The sequence below is a fragment of the Eptesicus fuscus genome, chromosome 20, assembly GCF_027574615.1.
Source record: "Eptesicus fuscus isolate TK198812 chromosome 20, DD_ASM_mEF_20220401, whole genome shotgun sequence".
Taxonomy (NCBI): domain Eukaryota; kingdom Metazoa; phylum Chordata; class Mammalia; order Chiroptera; family Vespertilionidae; genus Eptesicus; species Eptesicus fuscus.
The window spans coordinates 9,148,360-9,174,775 of record NC_072492.1 but is presented as its reverse complement, the minus strand read 5'-3'; the positions used below and the strand labels follow the sequence as shown (position 1 = coordinate 9,174,775).

Sequence of the window (26,416 nt, the reverse complement as noted above, 5' to 3'; positions counted from 1 at the left end):
CATGAATAGGAACAACGACCACAAATGATGAACCCCAAAAGTGGTGGTGGGTGAGGGGAGGGCAGCAGTCTTCACAGAAAAATGTATCAAGAATGAGCAAATCGCCAATTTGCAAACCCCGATGTCAAAACAGGGGACGCCCAAAGCACTCGGTGACTGCCGTCAGGGACCGGGAGACCCACACAGTCTCAGCCCAGCACCCCGCAGACGGCGACAGGTTACCAAGTAGAAGGGGCCCCTGGAAGGAGAAGCATGGTCATCGCCACGCTAAAGCGAGCGCTCACACTCAGCACCCCCGCGGGTGTGGCCTGGGAGTGTGCGCTCCAGACGTACACGGTGAGGAGCACGCAGCACGCCCCAGGTGGCATTCTTGGCCACGCGGCCGAGCCCGCGCCGAAGCATAAGAAAACAATTAGACCAAGAATGCAGGTCCTTCTGCGAGACAACCGACTTGGACCCCTTCCCCAAAAAGGCAACGTGAGGAAAGACGAAAGAACAAACGTGTGGGACGTATAAGAGAGACTGAAGTGATAATTTACAGAACAGTCCCTCCATGCAATGGAAGACGATTGGGCTATAAAAAAAAGAACGAAGGGCTGACACATGCTACAACATTAATGGGCCGTGAAACACTATGAAAGCAGCCAGGCATAGAAGACCATATGGTATGATTCCAGGCAAACCTGGGGAGACAGGAAGTAGCAGAGTGGTTGCCTAAGGCTTAGGGGGGATTCTTTTTGGGGTGAGGAAATATTCTAAAATTCATCATGATGATGATGGTGCAACTTTGTGACTATTGCACACTAAAACCCAGTGCGTTGTACACTTAAAATGGGTGAATTATGTGATATGTAAATTATATCTCAATAAAGATGTCTTAGAAAGAGAAACTAAAGAGCTAGAGCAACCAACATATCCAGGCGTGAGACCTGAATGGAGCCTAGATTGCGGAGAAAAGCAGGGATAAAAGTCATTTTGAGGACAATGGTGAATCTGAATGTGGATTATATGCATCAGATGACATGACTGAATTAGTGTGCCCCTAAGTGTGTTATTGGTATTGTGGCTATGTCTTCCCCTTTGGACACATTACAGAACATTTACAGTTAAAACAATATGTCAGGAATTTGCTTTACAATAACCCCCGTGGGGCCAGGGGGAAGGCCTGGGAAAATAAGTGAAACATGATTGGCTGAATAACTGTCGAAGGTGAATGGCTGGCCTGTGGCCCTTTCTTGTAGCAATCCTTCTGCTTCTATAAATGTTGGCAAATGTCCGTAACAAAGTGCGTTTTTTTGCTCTTTAGTTTCCTTTGCCTATGATTCTGGAAAGTTTTTCTCCTTCCCTTTTTAACAGCCCTCCCCAGGTGGGTTTCCCAACCTCGCCTGAGCCGCTAGCTGTCACTGTGCCGTGAGGACCGACTGACGACAGTGGTGGGTACACTGCAGCGGGGGATGGAGGGGTCCCTCACAACTGACTCATAAGACACCCCCCCTGCCCCCTGCGTGCCTCCTTGCCCTGTCTCCTTGTCCTGTGAATAGTCTGGGTCCCACCCCTCGGAGGTAGGACCCAGTAGGAAGCCTCTCAATGGCTCCCAGCAGGATTAGGACCAAATCCAAGCTCCTCACCACAGGCCTGGTCAGGTGCTCCAGCCTCCCCTCCCCCCCCCCGCCGCTCCTCCCCCACACCTGCTAGTTAGTGAACCGCAGCCCACGGCCTCTATGGGTCCTCCCAAATTCTGCCTCCAGGCCCCCACAGGTCCTGTTCCCTTCACACGTGCTGTTCCCTTCACCTGGACTGCTGTTTCCCCACCTGCTTGCTCATCTTTCGTCTTAGCTTAAGAGCCTTTTCTGAAGGAGTCTTTCTTTCCCTGACATTCCCACTATGACCCACCACCACCCGCCAGGCCCCGTGGCACCCACTCCCCCCAGCTCCATCACTGTGAAGTGAAACCATCACTTCTCTCCGTCTTCCTCCAGCCCCAGCTGTGACCCTGCCTCAGGGCGGGGGCTACTCCTGCCGTGACCCGCTGCCTGGCAAAGAAGGGTGTGCGCAATGGAACAAGTGTCACTGAGGGGGGCAGGAGTAAGCAAATGAACGCTCAGTATTTCACCTCTTTTCTACCCCAGACACTATTCTCCAGTAGGTCCTTTAGTCCATCCCCTTTCTCCTCGCCTGTGCCTTCCTGAGGGCAGGTTCCAGGAAAGCCAGAACCATGCAAAGCGGGGTCAGAAAAGGCCTGGGCACTGGGGGCAGATCCCTTGCCCTCCTCATACCTGCTAAGGGGTCTGACAGGGTCCCACCACCACAGCCCCAGGTAGCCAGGCAGGCAGGGGACAGGCTAGGATGTGCTCTACAAAGGCCAGCAAGACTATCGGCCTTGGATACTTGGCCTGTGCAATCAGCTGGGCCCCAGTACCCAGTACCCAGGCAGCCTGCCCAGGGCTGCAGACCTGAAAACTTCCACTGGGTGGCGCCCGATCACCACCACCCGTGCCCAGCCATGAAGGTCTCCCAGGGCTGGGAGGAGAGGCAGGCATCCTGGGGCAGCTAGATACCCAGCCACCAGTCCTGCCCACAACAGGGCAGAGTGGGGACACACTGCTGGTTTCCATGAAGACTGGGTCTGCCCCTCCCGCCCCGCCCCCCCCAACATTCTAATCTTCCTGATGAGCTTGTTTGAAGAGAGGCAGCTACCAAATAGCAGAAAAAGAACACAAGTGTGGGGGGGGGGGCAGGGGGCTTGAACAAGCTACTTGGTGCACCCCCACCCTGCATTGCAAACAGCCACGTGTTCACTTGCCCATTCATTCATCAAATATTAAGTCGTAACTGTTATTAATGATAACTGACAGCCTGGAGTGGGGAGTCACTACCATGCAGGCTGAGGAGAGCTGGATGTACTCGGTAGCACCCTCTGTCAACGCCAAGCCTTCGTGTCCTATTCCCAGGCCTGGCCTCTAGCCCCCTGTATCCACGGGGACGCCAGCCCGCAGCTCACGAAGCCTTTCCCAGACTCAGGGGACAATGCTGTCTCACAGCCTGGGAACCTGGGCACAGATGCGTGCTTGCCCCCTCCATGCACTGCGTGACTTCTCCTCGTCACCTGGCTGATACTTCCACTGTCAACGTCACCATCCCGAAGAACACACGCTACGCCACGTGTCTGAACAGACGCAGCCTGCCCAGGCTGGGTCCCCGGGACTCACCTTCCCTGCATCCCCAACACCGGTACCCTAACCTCTTCTTAAAAAAATAATGCTCATTCTATCTGCCTCCCATAAAAGTAAAATGTGTTCATTTCAGGAAATTTGAAAAATAATGGAAAGTATAAAGGAAATAAAAATCACAAAGACCAAGGCTTCCCCACCTCAGCGCCATTCATCCTTTCAAACCGGAATCATCTTTTCGTGACGAGGACTGTCCGTGCACTGCGGGATGGTCAGTAATACCACTGACCCCTCCTAACTAGAAGCCAGCAGCACCGCCGCCCCAGCTGTGACAACCACAATGTTCCCAAACATTGCCAAACGTCCCCCTTTGAGATCCACAGTCTCAGAGGCAGTCGAACCGCGATCTATGTCTGGTTTGTTTTTCCTCCAGTCATTTCTCTCTCACACACAGATTTCCTCCCCGAACGAGACCGGCTGTACATGCAGTTTGTGCTCTGCTTTCCCCACTCAATATTACGTTCCCAGCATTTTCCTAAGTCATTGTTTCCTTCGGTAGAATGTGCTTTACCGACGGCAGGACGGCACTGGCAGGCGGGATGCCTGGTGCCACAATCCCTCCCTCCTGGGCCCTGGAGCTGGACGGTGATAGGGCCCAACGTTGCAGTGCTGTGCATACTGCTGGACTGAACGCCCGCACATCAACCAGAACCCTGAGTCCATCCCAACAGCAGACGCGGAAAGGGAGGCTCCTGGGTCAGAGGCCTGACGCTCACGCAGCCAGACGGCTTCTGAGAAGGCTGTCATCAGGACGCATTTTGTGTTAAGTGGCTGAGCAACCACTCTGTATTTCGGGGTGAGAGAGCCATGTCCTAGGAGGGAGGGAAGAATGATGGGGCTTGTTTCCAATGTTCTTCCTGAAGATGCCCAGGGAAGCCCCAGCTTTTCCAGCAGCTGAGAAGCCCCAGCAGGATTTAGGCTGCCGTCTCCAGAACACACGCCTCAGGCAGGTGGTAAATGAGCTTCATTTCAAACAGACAGACAGAGGCTGCTCGAGGAAGGCTGCCTGGGGCTCAGCAGGAAGCAACATGACGTGTGCCATGAGCAGGGGAGTGGGGGGACACACACACGTGCGTGTGCACCATCGCCGGTGCCTAGATCCTCGCTGCCCGAGGTGTGTCCCGACCCGCAGTAGCATCTAGGTACCGGCTGAAAATGCAGAACCTCAGCCCCCTTCCTGGACCTCCTGAGCCATAATATGCATTCTAACAACAAGCTCAGGTATTTCTTGAGTCCATCCTATATAACAAAAGCCTAATATGCTAAGTGTCCAGTCATCCAGTCATCTGTTCAACCAATCAAAGCGTAATATGCTAATGATATGCTAAGGTCGCTCAACCACTCGCTATGACATGCACTGACCACCAAGGGGCAGACAGTTGACCAGTTGATCAGTCACTATGACGTGCACTGACCACCAGGGAGCAGATGCTTTGACCAGTAGGTTAGCTTGCTGCTGGGGTCTGGCTGATCGGGACTGAGCGAGACAGGCTAGAGATGCCCTGGAGCCATCCCACGGTCCCTCCCCGGCTGGCCAACCTCCCTGGCCCTCCCTGGCCCTGATTGTGCACCAGTGGGGTTCCTCAGCCTGGCCTGCGCCCTCTTGCAATCCAGGACCCCTCGGGAGATGTCAGAGAGCCAGTTTTGGCCCAATCCCGCAGGCCAGGCTGAGGGACCCCATTGGTGCACAAATTTGTGCACCAGCCTCTAGTCTATATATATAAAAAGCCAGCGACCGGAACGCCGTGACGACCAGAATGACCGGTCGCTATGATGCCCACTGTGGCCAGCAAACTGGCTGATCAGGGGGCGGGGCCAGCCGGCCAACTTCCTGCAGCCCCTCCCCCTGGCTGGCCCCGCTCCTTATGGGCCCCCACCACCCTGATCCACCTGCAGTCCCTCCCCCCAGCTGGCCCTGCCCTGGATCGCCCCCCCAATAGGGGGCAGGCAGGCCGGCCAATCTCCTGGAGCCCCTCCCCCCGACCCGGCCACACCCCAGATTGGCCCCCCACCCCGATCAGGGGCAGGGCTGGCCAGCCAACTACCTACAGCCCCTCCCCATGGCTGGCCCTGCTCCTGATGGGCCCCCACCACCCTGATTGCTCTGCAGCCCCTCCCCCCAGTCAGCTCCACCCCTGATTGGGCCCCCCCACACTGATTTGGGGCGGGGCCGGCTGGCCCACCACCCATAGCCCCTCCCCACGGCTGGCCTTACCCCTGATCAGCCCCCACCACCCTGATAGGGGGCAGGGCCCACCAGCCAATCACCCGTGGCCCCTCCCCTCAGCTGGCCTGGCCCTGATCTGGCCCCAATTGGGGCTGGGCTGGCCAGACCCCACCTGTGTATGAATTCGTGCACTGGGCCTCTAGTCCTAATATAAGAAGCCTGGGTCCATGGGAATGCCCAGATTCATTCCCGGAGTTTTCACTGAACTGAACCTGAGCCCAGCACTCCACCTCCTAGGACAACAATTGAGTTACGTTTCTGGAAATGAGCACTCTTGCCTGCATTAAAGCTAAATGCCACATCTTAGCTGGCCGCAGTTACCCCCCCCCCAACCCCCATCTTTCTTTCCATGATTGGCAGGTACTACCCACTCTTGTTGATAACAAGCAGCTGTTGTCATCATCATCATCATTATCACCACCACCCTCAGGGCCTGGCACTATAATTCCTGGAAAGGGCGGATGAGCTTGGAGGCTTCGTCGAGGACATCTAGATAATTTCTGAACAGACCAGATAAATAAGACAAGTCCCCAGTTCCTTCAACGCAGCCTCATGCGACCGGGAGCCAGGGGGCTTGGCACCGAGGTCCGGTCTGACCACTAGTGACCATGGCCACTCGCAGGTGTCACTCAGCCATCTGTGACCTCCCTGTGACATGGGAACCGTGCTGCCACCGCCCTCGAGCGGTCGCACACGTGACAACCGAGAGGACGAATGCAAAGGCAGCCTGGGAATCTAAAACACACTCCCATTCCTTCCACCCCGTGCTGTCTCTGGGCTAGATTGTAAGTGTCTACAACATCTTACAGAATTCCATGTGGGGACGTCTGGGGGAGGAAAGGGATGTTGAAAAGGACAACAGCCCGGCCCTCTCCAAATCCTTAAAGTCGTGGAAAATCTTCACTCGCTATCAGGAACCCAGACAGCAGGACAGAACCACTGCCCTCGCAACTGTTACAATCCCACCACCAAACCACCAGAACACCCAGAACCAACTGCCCACGGCTGCCCACTCCCCCCAAGCGTGGTGACTGGGGTGACCAGATGGACCAACGACTTTCTCTTCAGGGCGGAAGTGGGCCGTGTGCAGCCACCTTCACCCCCTGATGCACCCCTCTTACTGACACCTCCCTGGCCCTGCATCAGCACCTGCCCCTACCTCCCATAACAGGACCCCTTACCTGGGGATCAGCGGCGGACTTTCGGACACTCATGTGGGCAGTCTCGGGAGGGTGTGCTGGGGTCCCTGATGCGTGGTATCCATTCACTGCGGGGACAGAAACACGGCTCAGATGTGGTGCTGGCCACAGACTTCCTGCCATTGCCGCCCCTTCTCCCGCCTCAGGGCCGGGCGCTGGGAGGGCTCGTCTCAGGACCTCACCCGTATTCACAGAGCTGGAAAAGGGGTGCGAGCATCTCTCTAACCCCCAGCACCCAATGACTGAACTCGCGGGGGAACACGTTTCTTTCTGAAGGAATGTGCTTGGAAGAGCTGAGGCCACACTCAACCAATGGGCATCTCCGGAAACGCCATCGGCTGAGGTCACTGGTGCTGGGCAAGGGCCCACTCTCTCTCTCTCTCCGGGGTCAGGAGGCCCCCAGCACCATCCTGTAGTTGCTCTCTGACAAACTTCGCTCTGAGAACCCTTCCATCCTTGCGGCCACAGTGCATGTGAGGAGTGTGTTTACTGGTTTCCATGACAACTGCTGTGCCAATTAATTGCCAGGTGATCTTGACATCCTTCTTAAGTTGCTTTTCCCCAAATAAAAAACAACAACAACACACACAAAAATTCAAGTCTCTAAAACTCTACCCCTATGACATTCACTCGCGCTCCCAATGTGAGCTAACAGACCTGCCCTTGTGTGTGTATGTGTGTGTGTGTATGTATGTGTGTGTATGTGTGTATGTGTGTGTGTATGTGTGTGTGTGGTGGGGGGGGGGGCTCATTCCCAGCATTTACCAGTTTCTGTCGCATAAATACCCCCATCACGGGGATTGGCAGCCCCAGCACCACTGTGCGGCCCATGTCACCCCAGTTCCCACGGGTGGCGCTGCTCTCACGGGCACAGTCCTGTGGCTCCTGCTCAGTGAGCCTCGGCTTCTGAAGCTATAAAATGGGGACAATGCTACGCAGTCCCCAAACCTACTTTGTTGGTATGAATGAGACAATACCTGCAAAACGGACCTGTGAGTTATAAAGGACTTCATGAAAAGAGAGGGGGTGGAGAGAGGGATTAGCTCCTGAATCTAGTCGCCTTGCACCCCAAGACTGCACGATCACTGGGGGCCAAGGAAGCCTGCGTCCCCCGCCCCAGGCTTGGAGGGATTGCCACAGCAACGACTGCGCAGGTCGGGCTGGAGGGACGCACAGACCCCTGTCCAGACCCTTGTCCGAACCAGTTTGTTAAGAGCTCTGCAGTGTGGCGGGAAGCAAAACGGAGAATGGCTGAAAGTCGGAACCCCTGCTCATGTGCAGTGGCCGGGGCGGGAGGCCAGCCAGGGGGGTGAAGGCGACCCCACGAGAACTTTCTGTGCTGGGGTGCTCCCTCCTCCACGGCTTGCAGTGAAACAGAGCCACACTGAGCAGATTCCCGGGGCTACTCCCCATCTGCAAGGTGGGTCCGACACTGCAGGAGAAGGGGGGGGCACAGACACCCCGGGACAATGGGAAACTGGGCCCAGAGCTGGCTCCCCACCCCCTCGCAGTGGCTCAGGAAGCAAGGAGAAATAAATTAACCCCATGTGGGCAGCGCACTCCCCTCAGGCAGCTGGTCAACTGCTGGCACAACTCAGGAGTCCCCAGATAAGGGGGGGCAGGATTCCATGAGCTTCAGAGAATGTCGGGGGAGGTGGTGCGAGGACCACCTACTCATATAGGCATAAGCTGTGCCCCAAGGGCATTAGACTGATGTTAAATACAAGGAAACGGAAGGCATGACCTTTGGGAAGGTTTACTGATCAGGCAACACAGCACTGAAATGGAAAAACACAAATGCTGGGGAACCAGACAACAGCAGGAACCCAGCACCCGCTCTCACCCATGACCCAGCGGGCAGAGCGCGGATGTGGAAAATCTCGGTAACTTAATTTAAAAGGCTGATTGAACTGGATGTATGAAACATAATACCCTACAAACAAAGATAATATCTCTGCCAAGAAGCCATGGAACATTAAAAAAAAAAAAAGGTTGCGCATATTTAAGCCACAAATAAAGTATCAATAAATTGCAAGAGGCGTAAATAACTCAAGCCACACTCTTTGAGCAGAAAGTAATAAAAGTAGATGCTAATAACAAAAGAGCAAATATACAAGTTCCCGTCCCCCCAACTCCCAAAAGCTTAGAAATGTAAGAAAATGCCCTGTTAAATAGTCTGAGGGCAAAGAGGAATTTAAAACAATAAGCTCACAATATTTAGGAGATAATGAGGAAGAGCATATCGGAAACAAATGGGACCAGGCCTGAATTCTATCTGGAGGGAAATCTATAGCCTTCCTTATTTCATTACCAAAGCCAAGGACAAATAAAAATAAATGAACTGAACATTCGATTTAAAAATTCAGAAAAGATTCAAAAGCCAAGGAAATAAAGCAAAGGAAAGCACGAGAAAGAGGTAGCAACAGGGCAACAGGAATTCCTGAGCTCGGAGGCAGGATGGCACTAAGGACCCGCTGGCCCTCTCTGTGTGTTGGGGGGAGGGGCAGGGTCACAACAATGAAAAACGCAGACCAGCGTGTGTAATTGAGAGGGAAAGAGAATGAATGGAGAATTAGAAAGAAAACAAGCACAACCAACATAGCAGAGATACGCTCTTTAATGCAACAGCATTTGATTTATAATTCCGTGTAATGAACACGAAGCCTCCCCTAAGGTTCACATGAGCCACATGGTTTCAGAGGGCACCAGGCATGCCAAAATGCGTAAAATCTTTGAAAAGGGGCCTCCCTCCCAAAGGCACTGGGCCCGGATGGTTGTATGGGCAAACTCGTTCAAACTCTCCGGCACCACAATATCCTGTAGAAACATGCGGTCTGTTTCCCAGTTTATTACACAATGCCAACATCACCCGATCCCAAAATCTAGCAACGGCAACAACAAACAGAACCACACTCAGTCTGACTATGACGACAGAGTCTGGAAGATCTCACCTGAGCAGGCCTTGGTTTCCAGTCAGCCATGACCTATGAGGGTGTGGGATCCCTGTAAGCGAAGGTTGTCCCCAAGTTCTTGAGGGCAGAGGCTGCCCCCTTGACCTCTATGGACTCCCTTCACAGCACCCTCACCCACCGCTCTCTCTCCCTGCTTCCAGGCCCCCAGGCTCCCAGCCCGCTGCTCACGGCACCCAGGAGTTGTCTGACGCAGGGCATTCTGCCTCTAATCCAGTCTCTTGTTCTCACTTCAGTTCTGGTCTGTCAGCTGTTGGCTAATTACTGCTCATGTCAAAACAATTACTGGGAAAGAAAACATAATTTCCATTCAACCACTTGTCTGCATACAGCAGCTCTCCTCGGACACCCTGTCCCACTGCGCTGCGCTCTCCGTCCCCGGCACACGAGGAGAGTGACAGCGGAGATCTGAGCCGCATGGCCCACCCGCAGCACCCTGCAGTGGGGTTCCCCGTCCTCCAGGCTCCCCACTTACCAAGGGCTTACATACCAAACCCTTGAGCCCAGAGGTGGGTGCCTTTGAGGCCTCCAGCTTCAGGGGGAGGGAGGGGCTTAAATAAAATTGACCAAGGACCACGATCACTCATAACCATAAGGAACATAATTTAGTTTGGGGATGCAAGTAAAACATAACATGCCAAATTAGCTGTTTTTCAGAGAAGAAGAGGGAACAGAAAGCTCTATCTAGTAACTTCAGATACAAATAGAAACACTCGCAAGCACGCATTCATCCCTCTCTGTGGGCAGTTGCACAGGCAGGCAGGGAGGGGGCCTGGGAGACGCAGGAGGCGGACCGATACTTGGTAGAAAGGAGAAGGAGGCATTCGGGCTGGGGGAGGAGGGAAGTGGTTAAAAACGGAAAAGGAACACAGAAAGGGTTGTGAAGAGACCCACAGCAACAGAAGGGCCTGCAACTTCTGCTGCCCGGAATCCACCGCACAACAGCTCCTCCTGAGCCCCACCGTCCAGGTCCCTGCTCCCTAAAGAACCCCAAAGAGTAGATGCCCTTTTCCAAACAAGGTGTCATCCCCGGACACCCCCTCTTCCCTTTAGGTCTGGCCCCATCTCCCTTCTCTCTGGAATAAAGGCAGGCACCTCTTTCCTCAAGGCTATGACCCCTGGGTGCCCAGGGCCTTGTTCCTGAATCTGTCCCTCCACCCTCCCTCCATCCCACATTCAACCCGGTGGAATACCACGTTCCCCGGCGGTGCCACACGGCACCAGCTCTGCAGGGTGCGTATTATGACAAGCGGTGAAGGGAAAGGTCCATAGAGTTTGGACAAGTGCCTCCACTATTCAGATTTAAATTGGTTTGTTCACAGCAGGCCTTTAAAAATCCACAGATGTACTCTGTGAATCTCAAACAAGGCAACAGCTAGCAGTATTCCTACACTTACAGGGACGCAGCCCCTGTGTTGGGGCAGAATGCCGTGGAACCCACTTTGGGAACCACAGCGGTGGCTGTCGAAGGCAGGCTCTGAAGCCAGGCAAACACTGTGGCCAGTGTTGTGCTCAGCATCCCTGAAGGCACGGTCCCTGCCCCCCACTCTCCAACCGCCGCCGCCGCCACACCCAGTAAGGCCCTGGAAGCTGCCCTTCCAGCGTCACGCGCACCTCCTCAGGTGCGTGCAGCGTCTGCCCCGGTCTGTTTAGGGGAGCAGCTTTACAATCGTGGCCTCTGGTCTGGAAATACCTGTCTGGCCGCCTGGTCCTCACAGTCGCCCCGGTTGTCTGAGATGTAAACGGTATTCCCCACTCCAGAACTCACAATACTGTGTCCAGTGGTTGTGAATGGTGGAAGCCTGGGGCTTCCTGCAGGCCATCGAAGATGAAGCAGGCCTTGGGAAGTCCCCTGGGGCCCTGGTGACGGGGACACTGTTGCTAAAGGGACATGCAAGCCCCTTCCAATGGGGGGTGGGGTGGGGGCGGGGGAAGGTGCCATGGCCTCCCCTGAAGTCAGTGGTGCGGTCTGGCCGAGGGCCTGGAGAGGGCTAATTCTGCAATGAGTGAAGGTCGGCTTGGCTCCCTGCGGAGAGACGCGCCTTCAGGCTTCCTCAGCTAGAGAAGCAAGTGTGTCGTGGGTGGGGAGGAAGGGGAGGGCGGGACTGGACTCTGAAGCCCCCTTCCCAGGGGCCTCTGCTCAGGAGAAGCACCCCCTCCTGGTGGTTCCACAAGTTCCGAGGCAGGCCTCCCTGGTCCTCAGTGGAACCCCGCTTTGACCTGGCTTCCGGGGATGCAGCAGGAGGCTGTTTGCCCAGGACAGTGGTCGGCAAACTGCGGCTTGCGAGCCACACGCGGCTCTTTGGCCCCTTGAGTGTGGCTCTTCCACAAAATACCACGTGCGGGCGCGCATGTACAGTGCAATTGAAACTTCGTGGCCCATGCACAGAAGTCGGTTTTCGGCTCTCAAAAGAAATTTCAGTTGTTGTACTGTTGGTATTTGGCTCTGTTGACTAATGAGTTTGCCGACCACTGCCCCAGGACGATCCCTCAGTGGGCTCAAGCCTGAATCCAGGTTTCCTGAAAACCCCTCCCCACAAGGGAAACTCGGTGAAAGACAGATTTCCTCCATCTCAAAAAACAACCACACACAGATTCAAGTTCAATGCACATCCCAGGCTCAGAAGCTCAGAAGAGAATTCACGCTCCATACCTGCCCGGTCTGATGAGGCAGCCACCGGCTACAGGTGGCTAATTTAAATTCTAAATCATTAAAAAAACACACAAAACTAAATGCAATGTGGTATCCAGAACTGGATCCTAGCCCAGAAAAAGGACAATACTGGGAAACGTGGGGAAATCAAATAAAAATCTAGTTTCGTTAACAGTGATGTACAATGTTTGTTTCTTAGTTTTGACGAACGTGCCATGGTTATGTAGGATGTCAACGTTAGGGGAAAGTGAGTAAAGGGTACACAGAATTCTCTGTACTGTCTTACAATGTTCCTGTACATTTAAAATGATTCCAAAATGAGAAAGGCATTCAATGAAGTTACATGACATTGAAAATGCGGCCACATTTCCAGCACCCACTGACCGCCATGACTGCGGCTACCACAGCGTACAGCGCAGACGCCAACGTTTCCATCATCGTGAGGGCCCGGCTGGACGGACCGCTCCATTCCGACCCCGTGACTCACACACGGAACTCCCACAGCCTCACTCCACTCACATGTCCATTCCCTCGGCCGGCTGCTGTTTCTCTCTCTGTAAATCCCTGCTTCCACGCTGCGTATTAAACCAGCCCAAGATGACTTAGTGCTCGCAGTGGCTGCCTAATCGTGCCGTGGGTTTTCCATTTGGATTTCAACTTGACTTCTGTGGATTTCCCAGAGGGCCTGGCATCAACTGTCCCCACCAAGGTCCCGAACATGCAACTCTGTGAAGAAGGAAGCCAGTGGGGAAGTCCCCGGCCCAGCAGCCCAGCACTGACCCTACCAGCACCCACATCCAAAGCGCGGAATCCAACTGGTGGGGGCTGGGCCAGTGCTCAGCCCTCTCCCCAGCTGGCCACCCCACAAACCTGCACTGAGAGGAAAACAGCCCTGTCTGGAGGTGGCCCTCTCCGGAGGCTCACGGAGCTACAACTCAAAAGTAAAACCGAGCCCACAGCCTGCTTCAGCCCCTGGCAGATGTCACCTGTGCTTGCTGGTCCCGCGCCCCTGCTGGCTGTAGGTTCGTGGGAGCAGGGACCACACAGGTCTGGCTCGCCTGTGGCTATATCCCCCGCACAGAGAACAGCATCTGGCATATATTTTGAATGAAAAGGTTTGAAACGCCATCGCTGTTGCTTTGCAGAAGCGTGAGCCGAACCAAAGGGGCTGAGATCCAGGGCCCCGCGGGGTCTCAGGAGGGGAGTCAGCTGCCATGGGAAATGAGGATGCGGATGGGTCAGTGGTGAAACGACCTCTTGACCTCACTGAGTCTATTTCTCTCCCCACAATAAAGATCAGTCTCCGGAAGCTGCTTATAAAACGGGATGAGGGAAGGGCTGGGAGATACCCCGTGCTGCCCCGCAGAGAGAAACCCGATGCGGCTATTATTTTATTCTCCAGTTACGAGGTTCAGGTTAAAAAAAAAAAAAATGAGGAAAGATGTCAAAACATCCCGGATCCTGCTCTAAGCTCTAGCCTCACGGGTGGGCTCTCTTCCCTTCCACCCCAGATGGGATGGCGGGCTGGGTGTGTTCACACCCTGGGGAGAGAGCACCACAGACCACACCCTGGAGGCCTGGACGGACCCAGTCCTGCTCTTCCCCTGGGCCCTCTACTTATGCATGGGCACGGCAAAGCCTGGCAAGGAGACGCGAGGCGCCCGAGGCCCCGGTCTAACGAGGCGTCACTTCCCAAGTCTAAGCGGGCACTGCCTGGCAGAGGCACCCTCGTGTTAAGTGCACTAAGAAAGGAGAACGATGCTTCCAATGAAACCGGATCCACCACCGACTGCAGGACGCACCTGACCTCCAACATGCAGGACGGGGCAAAAGGAGTTGTACAGCTGTTCATATGGAAAGTCCTATACAATAAAAGCCTAATATGCTAAGTGTCCAGTAGTCCAGTCGGCCATTCAACCAATCAAAGTGTAATATGCTGATGATATGCTAAGGCCACTCAACCGCTCACTATGACGTGCACTGACCACCAGGGGGCAGACGCTCCAACCGGTAGGTTAACTTGCTGCTGGGATCCGTCTAATCCAGTGGTCGGCAAACTCATTAGTCAACAGAGCCAAATATCAACAGTACAACGATTGAAATTTCTTTTGAGAGCCGAAAACTGACTTCTGCGCATGGGCCACCAAGTTTCAATCGCACTGTACGTGCGCGCCCGCACTTGGTATTTTGTGGAAGAGCCACACTCAAGGGGCCAAAGAGCCGCATGTGGCTCGCGAGCCGCAGTTTGCCTACCACTGGTCTAATCGATCAGGACTGAGTTAGACGGGCAGCCGGACATGCCCTGGAGCTCTCCCGTGGTCCCTCCCTGGCTGGCCAACCTCCTGCATCCCTCCCTGGCCCCAGTTGTGCACTGGTGGGGTCCCTTGGCCTGGCCTGCGCCCTCTGGCAATCCGGGACCCCTCAGGGGATGTTGGAGAGGCAGTTTCAGCCCGATCCCGCAGGCCAGGTCGAGGGACGCCACTAGGGCACGAATTCGTGCACCGGGCCTTTAGTAGTACAATAATTATAAATAATAATGCAAGAATAAACTCTGTTTCATATGCTCACAACCATGAGCCTACTTTTATCCGACCCTGTATTGAAATGTGGGGGCGAGGCAAAACGTGGGTCTCAGATCAAGGGACTGGGGTTCAGCGGGTTTTGTGCTGCTTCTCACAGCAATAGTTGTGGTCTGTCGCCCAGTGACCCTGAGCGGCGCTGACCCAATGTTCTGGGTGACCCTGGACCAGAACTCCCAACCTGGCACTACTAACATTCGGGGTGGATATGCTTTGTGCTGGAGCTGTGCAGCCTGTGCATTGTGGGTGTAGCAGCATCCCTGGCCTCAGCCCACCGGTGCCTGTAGCACCTCCCTGAATGGTGACTGCCAAAGTGACGGACATCGCCCATGTCCCCTGGTCGGCAGAAACTCCCCGAGCTGAGAGCCACTGCAGTAGAGCCCGAGAAGTCTAACAGGCAAGGACAGTGTCCCCCTCATCGTGGTTCCAATGCTCCAATAATGTTAGGTGGAAAGTTCCAGAAAGAAACAATGCCTAGTTTTAAATTGCTTGCCATGCTGAGTAGCTTGATGAAATCTTGCACCGTCCTGCTCCGTGACCATCCCGTTGTGCAGAGTCTCCACGTGGTATGTGCTCCCGCGTTAGTCACTTAGCGCTCGGTTCTCAGATGGGCTGTCACGGGCCGCAGTGCTGTGTTCCAGTCCCCCTTATCTGACTGACAACGCCAAATTCATGCAACTTTTATAACAGTCCACTTTCATAAGTGTTCTGTTGTTTTTAGTTTTTGTTGTTAATCTCTTACTGTGCCTAATTTACATATTAAACTTCATCACAGGTATGGAGGTATGTACGTGTAGAAAAAACAGTACATACAGGGTTTGGTACTATATGCAACTTCAGGCATCCACGAGGGGTCGGGAGGCACACCCCTCACAGACGGAGGGAACTGCCGTGTGCATTGCGAACAAGCAAAGGACAGAAGCCCGTTAGAGGGGCGTCTCCTCTCAAGTCTTCTGAGCCCTCAGGACGCTGCTGGGCACGTAAGTTTCCAAAGGGGAGGGAAGAGGTTACCAGCTGTCTGACGGCAAAGCCCTTTGGGCAGAGAACCTGCTAGACTGAGGCTGCCCCGACTTCCCCTTCGGAAACCCTGCCCGGGCCCCTGGAGGCAAAGTCGGCATCTGCACACGCAGTCTAACACCTTGGCCACCTGGCCAGTTCTCCTCCCTGAGTCCGACCCTCTCCACCCTCTCCACCGTCCCGGCCACACTCGGAGCCACAGCACCCAGCCCAGGGCTGGGCAGGCTGGGCTCTCGCTGTGTTTGTCGGGTGAAGGCAGGAATCTGTCACGCCCAGCCCTCGGGCCAGGGGGTCTGAGCCAACCCCTCTCCCCCTCCACCCCCATCCTCCTTCTGGGGAACGAAGCCACGAACAGTGGGAAAGGGACAGCATCAGGACAGCAGGCTTTGGAGAGGCGACCCCACTGACTCAGAGGACAAGTTCCCTGACCAGCTCCGCCAGCACAGCAGGCCTGGCAGTACTCGCCTGGCACCTCTATGCACCCAGGCTCCTCAGCCCGTGTCCCCGTCCTGCCTGCGTGGACCACTCTGGGTTCCCTTCTCGTGTCTGGCTGGCCTGGAGCCCGCCAGGATCGAGGGCCGACGCCCCTCCCTGCGCACCTCAGTGGGAGTGAGGTGAGCTATCAGGTTGCTGCTGGTGCCGCCAGGGCAAAACCATCTGGTGAAGCACCGGGCCCCCTTTCCCTCCAGGCCGCTCCCTGGGTTTGGTTCTTAAGATCACCCGTCAGGTTTCAGACCCCCGGATCCAGAGTCTTGACCTTCCCAATCTTGACCCCAAAACAGTAAGTGCACACAGTACCTGTCGGAGGCAGAGGGCTCCTGTGAGTGCCAGGGCTGGCCGGAATCCCAGAACTGCTGGGGCGCTCCCAGGTGGTCTCTGGTGGGAGAAAGAAACAAAATCGCTCTCAGGATTTCATAAGGCAGAACCTGCGAGGGTGACAGAGCAGAACTGGGTGATCGGAGCTGAAAAAAATAGTCCTGGCCAGTCACCTTCCTCCCTGAACCCAGGGACGAGGAGCCTGCTTTGGGCGGCCACACCCTTCCCACCTCCCATGACGACAGAATTCTCTTGCTGGGGACCCTTCTCCACAGCTGGGACCCTTCTCTACACCTGGGATTCGTGCAGTCCCCTCCTCTTTGCCTCTTTTTAGACCCCTCTTTCTGGGTTTCTCACCTTCTCTGCTCCCCCACCTCTTGTTTCTTCCTCTCCCTTGTTTGGTGTTGGCCCCAACTGTGGCTTCTCTTCTGCCCCCTGTTTTCCTAGACTGACGATAGCCCCACTGTCTCCTTCTCCAGAAGGAGGTGGCTTTCCAGCTGGGATCCTCTGAAAGGTTCTCCCAGGCCACCCCCCCCTCTCTCTTATCCCAAGAAGCTGCCAACTCATGGGCCTCCTGGAACCCTTCTGTTTCTGGTCTTGGAACCCTAGCTGCCAAATGGGCATTCCCCCCAAATGCCATTGTCACGTGAAACCCCAAAGCACAGAGGAAAGAGCCCTGGCCTGGGGGGTCTGCATGGGACACGGTCCTCTGTCAAAGGGGGTGATTCCCGCCCTACGTCTTGTTTGCATTATAACTGCTGGCCGGGCTAGCCTCCCTTCCGGTGGCCAGCTGCTCGGTCCAGCCAGGAGCAAAGCCATGGCTGCATCTATATTATTGTCCCCCGAACACTACTTTGCCCATTTCACCGCTATGAACAGGCTTCTGATAAAGTTATCTAGTGATGGAAAATAAAACGTTCTTACCATGTGACATTGGGTGCAATAGAAAACCACCAAGAAGAAATATCACCCATCACCCTACAACGTGGAGGTCAGCACAACACTTTGGTATCTATATGTCAATTTGTTCCTTTGAAACAGAACCAAAGCATACTGCACGCTCTTTTCATGAATAGGCTTTTGTGAGTATCTTTCCAAAGTCACTTCAGGTGCCAGGTGGTCCAGAGGTCAGGACCTACTCACAGTAGGGGGTCTAACCTCCTCACCTCCACACTGCTGAGTGTGAATCCCAGCTCTGCCTCTTACCACCAGTGTAACCCTGGCCAAGCTAACTGTCCTGTCAGAGCCTCAGTTTGCTCCTCTGTAAATGAGGTCAATAATGGTCTCTACCCAAGACAGGCCACATGCCCATATACAAGTGCGCAGTATCCAGTTGTTTGTAAAGTTAGCCCAATGGCCTTGGCTGGATTGCTCCATTGGTTGGAGCATTGTCCAATACACCAAAAGGTTACAGGTTCATTCCCTGGTTGGGGTGTGTACAGGAGGCAACCGATAGATGTTCCTCTCTCCCTCTCTCCCTTCCTCTTTCTCTAAATATCCTATAAAATAAAAGCCTAATACGCTAAGTGTCCAGTCGTCCATTCAACCAATCAAAGCATAATATGCTGATGATATGCTAAGGCCGCTCAACCACTGGCTATGATGTGCACTGACCACCAGGGGGAAGCTGCTGGGTTCCAGGCCATCTGGGCTGAGCACGATGGCAGGACATACCCTGGAGCCCTCCTGCGGTCCCTCCCCGGCTGGCCAACGTCCCTGTCCCTCCCCGGCGCAGGCTGTGCACCGTTGGGGTCCCCTGGCCTGGCTTACACCCTCTCGCAATCTGGGCTGAGGGACCGCCCCCACCCGAGTGCATGAATTTCGTGCACCAGGCCTCTAACATATTGATATTAAGAAATATGATAGTATCATGACCATTAGAATGTAACTGAAGAAGGAGGAGGGAGTTTGCCCCGTAAAAGGCCCTGCAGTGTCTCCGGTGCCAAGAACAGTGCCAGATACAGAGTAGGCCCTCAAATATACTAATAATATATCCATATGTAAAATCATCTATAATAACAAAAGTGTAATATGCCAATTAGACCAGACGACCTCCCGACGAAGCCAGGGCTGCGAGGGAAGCCCGGTTCCCAGGTGCCTGCTGGCGGCCAGAGGGAAGCCTGGGTCCCAGGTGCCAGAAGGAAGCCGGTGCTGGCAGCTGGGGAAAGGAAGGCCTACTCTTGCATGAATTTCGTGCACCGGGCCTCTAGTCAATCAATAAAAACATATCCTTGGGTGAGGATTTAAAAAGATAAAAATAAAAAAATAAAGTGAGTCCAATGTATGAATATAAGATTAGTTAATCAAAAAATCCTAATCCTGAAAATGCAATTGTCTCAAATATTAAAAATAAAAATAAGCAAAACTCTTTCAATGACTTCTCTCCATCAGGATTCAAAAGAACTGGGTTTTTGCCTCAGCTCTGCCTCTATGTCTGCTGTGCTGCCCAAGGCAACACACTCTGCCTCTCTGTTCCTCCAATTCTTAACCCAGAAAGAAGGGGCTGGGCTACCTGGTCTTTTAGGCCTCAGTCCTCCTGCCCTGTAGCTTTGATTGGTGATCTTAAAATCTTAAGACCCATGTGCTCACTGGCTTTCAGACACCAAGACTTGGAGACCACCCCCCGCCGCCCCAGGGGTCCCGCAGAGACAATGCAGATGCCTGCAGGATCTGTCCCTGCCCATCCTAGTCTTGGCCAGCTCTGACCAAACACAAAGTCACGGTGAGCCTGGGGCAGGAGTGGGGCCGGGCCAAGTGGACATCTGGAGAGACCACCAGGGCTCTGGCTGCGTGACCTCAGCAGTAGCATGAAAAGTCACCCCAGATGACCATACCACCCACAGGGAGGGAGCCATTTCCAGGTCTTTTGCAATAAAAGACTCGCTAATCCATTTACAGCACGCCAGGCCCCTTGACCAAGCCAAAGCAAAGCTGCGTGGCAGCTCAGGCCCATGTTACTCTGAACTGAATCCCATTTGCATTCTCTGGGGTCCCATTCCTGGGGTTCCAGATGACCATCCAGACTCCTAACAGAGTTACTGCCATGCAGGTCCCGGAGGCTCTGGGACACGGTACAGTCAGAGTGGAAGAAGTGAGACTTTCTCTCAGAGTCCCGTCCAACCCAATTCACGAGAACACATTTTTTCCTAAAGGCAACTCCAACTCAATGCAGGCCTCTCCCACGGACACCAGGGAGCCCAGCACACACACACACACACACACACACACACACACACACACACACACGCGCGCGCGCGCGCGCGCACTGACTGCAGATCAGACCAGCCCCAGGGAGGCTGCCACTCCAGCCCTCGAGGCCACCAGCCAGAAAGGGTCATTTCCCCCTCAGTGGGATGTCGTTTTCCGCTCAGTGGCTGCCCAGTGTAGAATAGAACTTTTAAAGAGAAAGTACACCTGAAAGGTGGACAGTGATGTAAATTTCAGACCACAGATGTGCCCTCCTCAAGATAAAACAATAGTAACACTAACAATGAACAGTGCATGAGGTAGAAGTTACTCATTTTCCACAGTCACTTCTGGTCTTCGTTTCCCCTCGTCAAGACTGAGTCCTGCTTACACTAGAGGCATTGGCTTCCAGTGGGAAAGCCACCACCAGACCCTGGGCCTAGGACACTGGTCATGGTGATCTGCCTTAGGCCCACCTGTGAGCCACCCCTGACTCCCCTAATCCCCCCACCCACAGGCCAGTGGACTCCTGCTCCTGATTGGCCCATTTCCTTGGCTGTGGGGTGGCTCTCTGCTGCCCCCAGTGGCTATCAGGTGAAATAACCCTAGGTACCAACCCAGGGGGAATTCAGCTTTCTGGTACTGGCTGGAACCTGGGATTTGGGTAGTCCCCTCCTCTTTGCCTCTTTTTAGACTCCTCTTTCTGGATTTCTCACCTTCTCTGCTCCCCCACCTCTTGTTTCTTCCTCTCCCTTGTTTGGTGGTGGCCCCAACCGTGGCTTCTCTTCTGCCCCCTGTTTTCCTCACCAGGAGGGTCTGCTGGACTCAGGTTTTCCTAGATTGACGGTAGCCCCACTGCCCCCTTCTCCAGCCCTTGTCCCTCCTCATCTGGAAGCTCAATTTCTATGAGGCTGCTCTGCCATGTCCTCTACCCCAACTGGAAAGGCGAGTCCCAGGAGAACGACAGGAGCCCTGTGCCCCGGTCTAGGGGGCCCAGCCCTCTGAGAATGCTGGCTGCAGGGAGCCGTCGGTGCCCTGAGCACCCGGAGGGCCTGCACAGCTGGGTGAGCACCCGGAGGTCCTGTGCAGCTGGGTGAGCACCCGGAGGGCCTGCACAGCTGTCCCAGGACCCTCAGCGGCACAGCCTCCAGTCCCCTCCCAGCACCAGAGCTTCCTTGGCCCTGGCTTTGTAATCACCTTACCATTAGGGGGCTCTGGCTGCAGGATATTCCTAACCCCTTCCTAAAGTTAAATGAGAAACTACTACTCCCTGAGCCTCCATCTGTGCCGGGTCCACTTCAAGTCCCGCCACACTGAGTGCCTCCTTCAGAGGTCACAAAACACTATGAAATGGGTGCTACTGTTTCTATTTTTTGTGGAAGAAACTGAGGCCTCAGGAGAAAGAGCAGAGCCGGGACTCAGTCTGACAGCAAAGCCGCCATGTGAGCCACACCAACACCTCTGAGCTCTGAGCTGGGCTCTGAGCTGGGCTCTGGGAGCTGCAGCCAAACTGGGCTGTTTGAGTCTATACACCACTCTCCATTGGAGAACCACCGCAAAATTAGTATTATTATGTTAATTCAATATAATATGATATTTACTATAAACATTAGAAATACTTACAATCTAAATATGATACATATTTAATATGTTATATTATTGATTATAATATTATTAATATACTAGAGGCCTGATGCACAAAATTTGTGCAAGAGTAGGCCTTCTTTCTCCCAGCTGCCAGCACCTGCTTCCCTCTGGCACCTGGGACCCAGGCTTCCCTCACAGCCCCGGCTTCGTCCAGAAGGTCGTCTGGTCTAATTAGCATATTACGCTTTTATTATTATAGATGATTTTACATATGAATGTATTATTAGTATATTTGAGGGCCTACTCTGTATCTGGCACTGTTCTTGGCACCAGAGACACTACAGGGCCTTTGAAAGGGCAAACTTCCTCCTCCTTCTTCAGTTATTCTAATGGTCATGATACTATTGTATTTTTTAATATTAATATACGTATTAGAGGCCTGGTACACAAAATTCGTGCACTCGGGTGGGGGGTCCCTCAGCCTGGATTGTGAGAAGGAGCAAGCCAGGCTGAGGGACCCCATTGGAGCACCATCCACACCGGGGAGGGACGGGGAGGTTGGCCAGCTCAGGAGGGACCGCAGGAGGGTTCCAGGGCATGTCCGGTCCTCTCACTCAGTCCCAATCGGCCAGACCCCAGCAGCAAGCTAACCTACTGGTCGGAGCATCTGCCCCCTGGTGGTCAGTGCACATCAAAGCCAGTGGTTGAGCAGCCTTAGTGTATCATTAACATATTACATTTTGATTGGTTGAATGGCCAACTGGACGATCAGACACTTAGCATATTAGGCTTTTATTATACATAGGATAACATTTTTGATGAAAGAAAATTTAAAATATTTCTAATGGGGGTGAAGGGAGGAAGTTGTGCCAGGAGACAGGTAATAAGTATGTAAGACATGTTAGGTCAGAGGTGTAGGGATTCTAACATGTTAGGTCAGAGGTGGTGTGTTCTGAAGAGAATAAAGCAGAGAAGGGGGTAAGAAGTGTTATTAGGAAGGGATATAATTTGGTCAAGGTGGCTTCGAAGGCCTCGCTGAGAAAGGCACATTTAGTAATATCTGTTGCTGCATCACAAATTACCCCAAACTTGGCAGCTTAAATCAACAAGCATTCATTGTCACCCGGGGTCGGTGAGTCAGGACTCGGGAGCGGCTGAGCCTGGTGCTTCTGGCTCAGGCTCTCCCATGAGGCTGCAGTCCCCGTACCATTATCTCTTACATCATCGAGGGCTTGACTGGGGCTGGAGGCGCCACTTCCAGGTGGCTCCCTGGCCACCAGCAGGAGCCAAAGTTGCGCGCAAACACACACACACACACACACACACACACACACACACACACACACACACGGCAGCTGCTTGCCCCGAGGGCGCAAGCTGATAGCACGAAGCCAGGACGTCTTGCTAATCCAGCCTCAGACCTGCCTCGCTGTGACGACTCCCCACTTCTGCGGGTCACACAGCCCAACCCTGACAGACGGGGAGGGACTCACACTGGCGTGTGCGACAGGACGTGGGGGTACGGGGGCCGTGTGGGAAGCTGGTGGCTGCACAAATGGAGGAACAAGCCATGCACATATCTGAGGGAAGAGAATTCCAGGCCGAGGGAACAGAAGATGAAAGGCTCAGAGACAGGCACATGTCTGCCATCTTCAGGAGCAGCAGGACGGATGGCGTGGCTGAAGAGGCTGGAAGTAACAGGGGCTGGAATGGGTCGCCCACAGCCATGGTTCTCAAAGTGGGTTCCTCAGACCAGCAGCACGGCATCCCCTGGGACTTGTCAGACGCGCACGTTCTCAGCCCTAAAACGACGAGTTCCTGCATCTGAAACTCTAGGGGGGATCCTGTGGCCTGTTTCCACCAGCCCCCCAGGTAATCTGGGTGCTCGCCCAGGTTTAGGAGCCACTGCTCAGGGTCTCCAAGGTCACGGAGAGGACCGGCTCTTATTCTGAATGCAGGGACAGCCACTGCGGAGTTTGGAGCACAGAGGTGACAGGATCCAGTGGCTGCTGTGCCAGGACCTGCGACTGAGGAGGCTCCGGGACGGAGCGGACACGTGCCTTCAGTACAGTTGCCTGGCGCCCAGCCGGTCACCTGTGAATGCCGCCTCTGCCTGGCCAGCCTGTCACTCCTGCAGAGGCCACACGAGCTCGGGAAGAGGGAGAGGGAGAGGCAGGGCTGGACCGTGTGCCACGGGTGGGGCATGGCCATCCAGGGGCCTTCACCACGCTGCAGCGGCACTGGCAGCGCTGCCTCCACCAGGGGCCGGGACACTGTGGATCTGGGGTGTCTCAGACAGGGTTGGGGAAAGGGGTGCTCAGGCAATGACCCCTCAGCTCTGGAGCCCTGCTCCCGTGCTGCTTTCAGACCCCGCGGGCCTGGAGTTGCTCCTTGAATGATCTAGTATAGTGGTCGGCAAACTGCGGCTCGCGAGCCACATGTGGCTCTTTGGCCCCTTGAGTGTGGCTCTTCCACAAAATACCACGTGCGGGCGCGCATGTACAGTGCGATTGACACTTCGTGGCCCATGCACAGAAGTCGGTTTTCGGCTCTCAAAAGAAATTTCAATCATTGTACTGTTGATATTTGGCTCTGTTGACTAATGAGTTTGCCGACCACTGATCTAGTACCATCAGGAAGGGCAGCTGAACTGGGAGATTCTTCATCCAGGTCCCCACCCCACTCCACCCCCCACGGGGCTTCCACTCTGCCCCACCTGTCCACACACAGCGCAGACCCTCCGGAAGGGGCAGCAGGGGAGCTCTGTCAGCGGGAAGACACGGAGCCTTGTCCCAGTGAAGGACTGCGCTCTGCAGGGCCACCCAGGCCTGACCACAGCCGGGTGCTGCCAACCTGCGCTGGGACCGCTCTCTCAGGCAGCGAGAGACTTCCGGGGTTCCAGCTTCTGCAAACACAGATCCAGCCGGGACACCGGGACACTGGGACACCGGGACACCGAGGGTGCCAGTGAGAAATGCACGGCAGGAGTCCAGCCTGGGCAGGGTCAGGGGTCGGGAGGGGTAGCTAACTCCCCCAATTCCCGGCGCACAGCCCTGCAGGCCCGGGGCACTCCCTGAGCAATGACTGCTCGTGCTCCCTGCTCCGAGGACGAGGAGGCTGGAGACACCAGGACCCCGCTGTCACGGGAGAGGAAATGGAATGGAGAGCTGCCCTTGAATATGCCGAGGCCGCCGAGAGTGCTGAGGAAGAGCCCAGGGCTGGGGCCACACACACACATGTGTGATCCCAGGTCGGCCCTGGATACCACGGCTGTGGGCTCAGCCTCCCTTTCCTCCAGGTGACGTGGGGTAACCCACAGTAGCCCGGTGGTGGGATGAATAGTTAGAGGCACGGACGGTCTCTGACATACAGTGAGCCCTCAAAACACATGGATGCTAATAAAACCAAACCCTCGCCATTCCTCCCTTCTCTCTGCTTCCCAGCTTCCACCCTCCGAGCCCCTCCGCCCCATCCTCCTCTCCCTGCCTTCACAGAACCCCCTCCCAAAGGGAGAAGGAGGAGGGGCTCCTCTGTGGAGCTAGCACGCCTTCTTAGCATCTCTGAGCTGCAGCGTGTCCCCACTTCTTCCCACTTCACAGCTGCCGAGAGGATCCTTACGCAGCCGTGTGATCCAGGTGGGGCAGGGGCCTGTGCCCATTTCACAGAGGAGACCGAGGCTGGTGAGACCCTGGCCCTTTGCTACTGGCCTGAAGCAAGCTCTGGACTGGCTCCAGCCTACACAGAGGGCCTGGGAAGAGCAGGGCCAGGAGCAGTGGGGGAGTGGGGGGCTCCAGCGAGGGGAGGGGGCTGCCTGAACTCTCTGAGCCTGTCTCTCAACCCCTCAATCCCTGATCGACCAACCTCCTGAGAGAGTGCGCACCTGGGCAGACACACTGGGATCCCTGCACTTGGGTGGAGGGGAAATGGGGTTGACCACAATGTCAGAAAAGGGTGCCTTGTCACTGAGCCGATCGATGCTGGTAGCCATCTGCCAGTTCACAGATATAAGGACCCCCATCTTAGGGTTAAGAAAGTTGTAAGTAGACGCCAAGAAGGAAAATCTATTGAAGCTAAAGCCTGGACACTCGGGATCTAAAACCTAAGCACAGGTTCCTGGCAGAGCTCCAGTCTCGCTTCCCAAATGTAGTTATTCATCAGGAACGCACGTGTTAAAAATACTGATTCCCAGACCTTGCACTTTAAGATTCTGGTTTAGCAGGTGTTGGGTGGAACCCAGAAGTTAGCATCTTAACCAGCAGTCTCAGTGACTAACCAGATGGGGGAAGCTGGCAGAGTCGTGGTAACATGGTCGCAGAAACCAGCCACAGCCCTGGAGGTACCCAGATGGACACAACCCCAGGGCATGGGTCTGGGTCAAGCATAGGCTCAGCCAAGGTGAGAAGCAAGATGCACAGTAGCAATGGGGGGTGATTCCCCAAATGCCCACCACCTCCACCCCAACCTTCTATAACTATCTGGTTCATATCTGTCCCCAGAGAACCCCAACTTCAAAATCAGGCTTTGTTATCTGTTTTGTTTCCCAGGGGACTTGCTGATTAGAGTAGATTGTCAGAGTCCTTTAGTGTGACTGTGTCCTTAGGGCAAGGGGAACGTCCATATAAGGCCCGTGAAATCACTGGGTCTGGCCCTGCCAAGGCATTAGGGATGAGTTAATTAAGTGAATGACCGAATATAGCAGGCTAATTTTTAAGTTGATAATTTTGTATGGCCTGGGAATCTATATATATAAAAGCCTAAGTGACCGTCGCAACCGAAACAACTGAACGGACGACCGAACAGGCTGCATGGGGCGACCAGGTCGGCAGGGGGGTTAGTGAGGGCCGACCAAACGACTGAGCAGAAGGCTGCATGAGGCAACCAGGCGGGCGGGGGGGTTAGTGAGGGCCGACCAAACAACTGAGCAGTGGGTTGCATGGGGTGACCAGGCCGGCA

The 26,416-nt window shown here is 54.6% G+C and overlaps 1 protein-coding gene across 1 annotated transcript in view; it reads right to left on the bottom strand.

The window, feature by feature from the left end:
* Nucleotides 1–26,416, bottom strand: part of GAS7 (growth arrest specific 7) — a 206,441-nt gene that overhangs the window by 42,251 nt on the left and 137,774 nt on the right. The window contains exons 3-4 of the mRNA XM_008153455.3: nt 16,673–16,750; nt 6,639–6,724 (exon numbers count right to left, since the gene is read on the bottom strand). Coding sequence (XP_008151677.2) covers nt 6,639–6,724; nt 16,673–16,750 — 164 coding nt within the window. The remainder of the gene's footprint in view (nt 1–6,638; nt 6,725–16,672; nt 16,751–26,416) is intronic.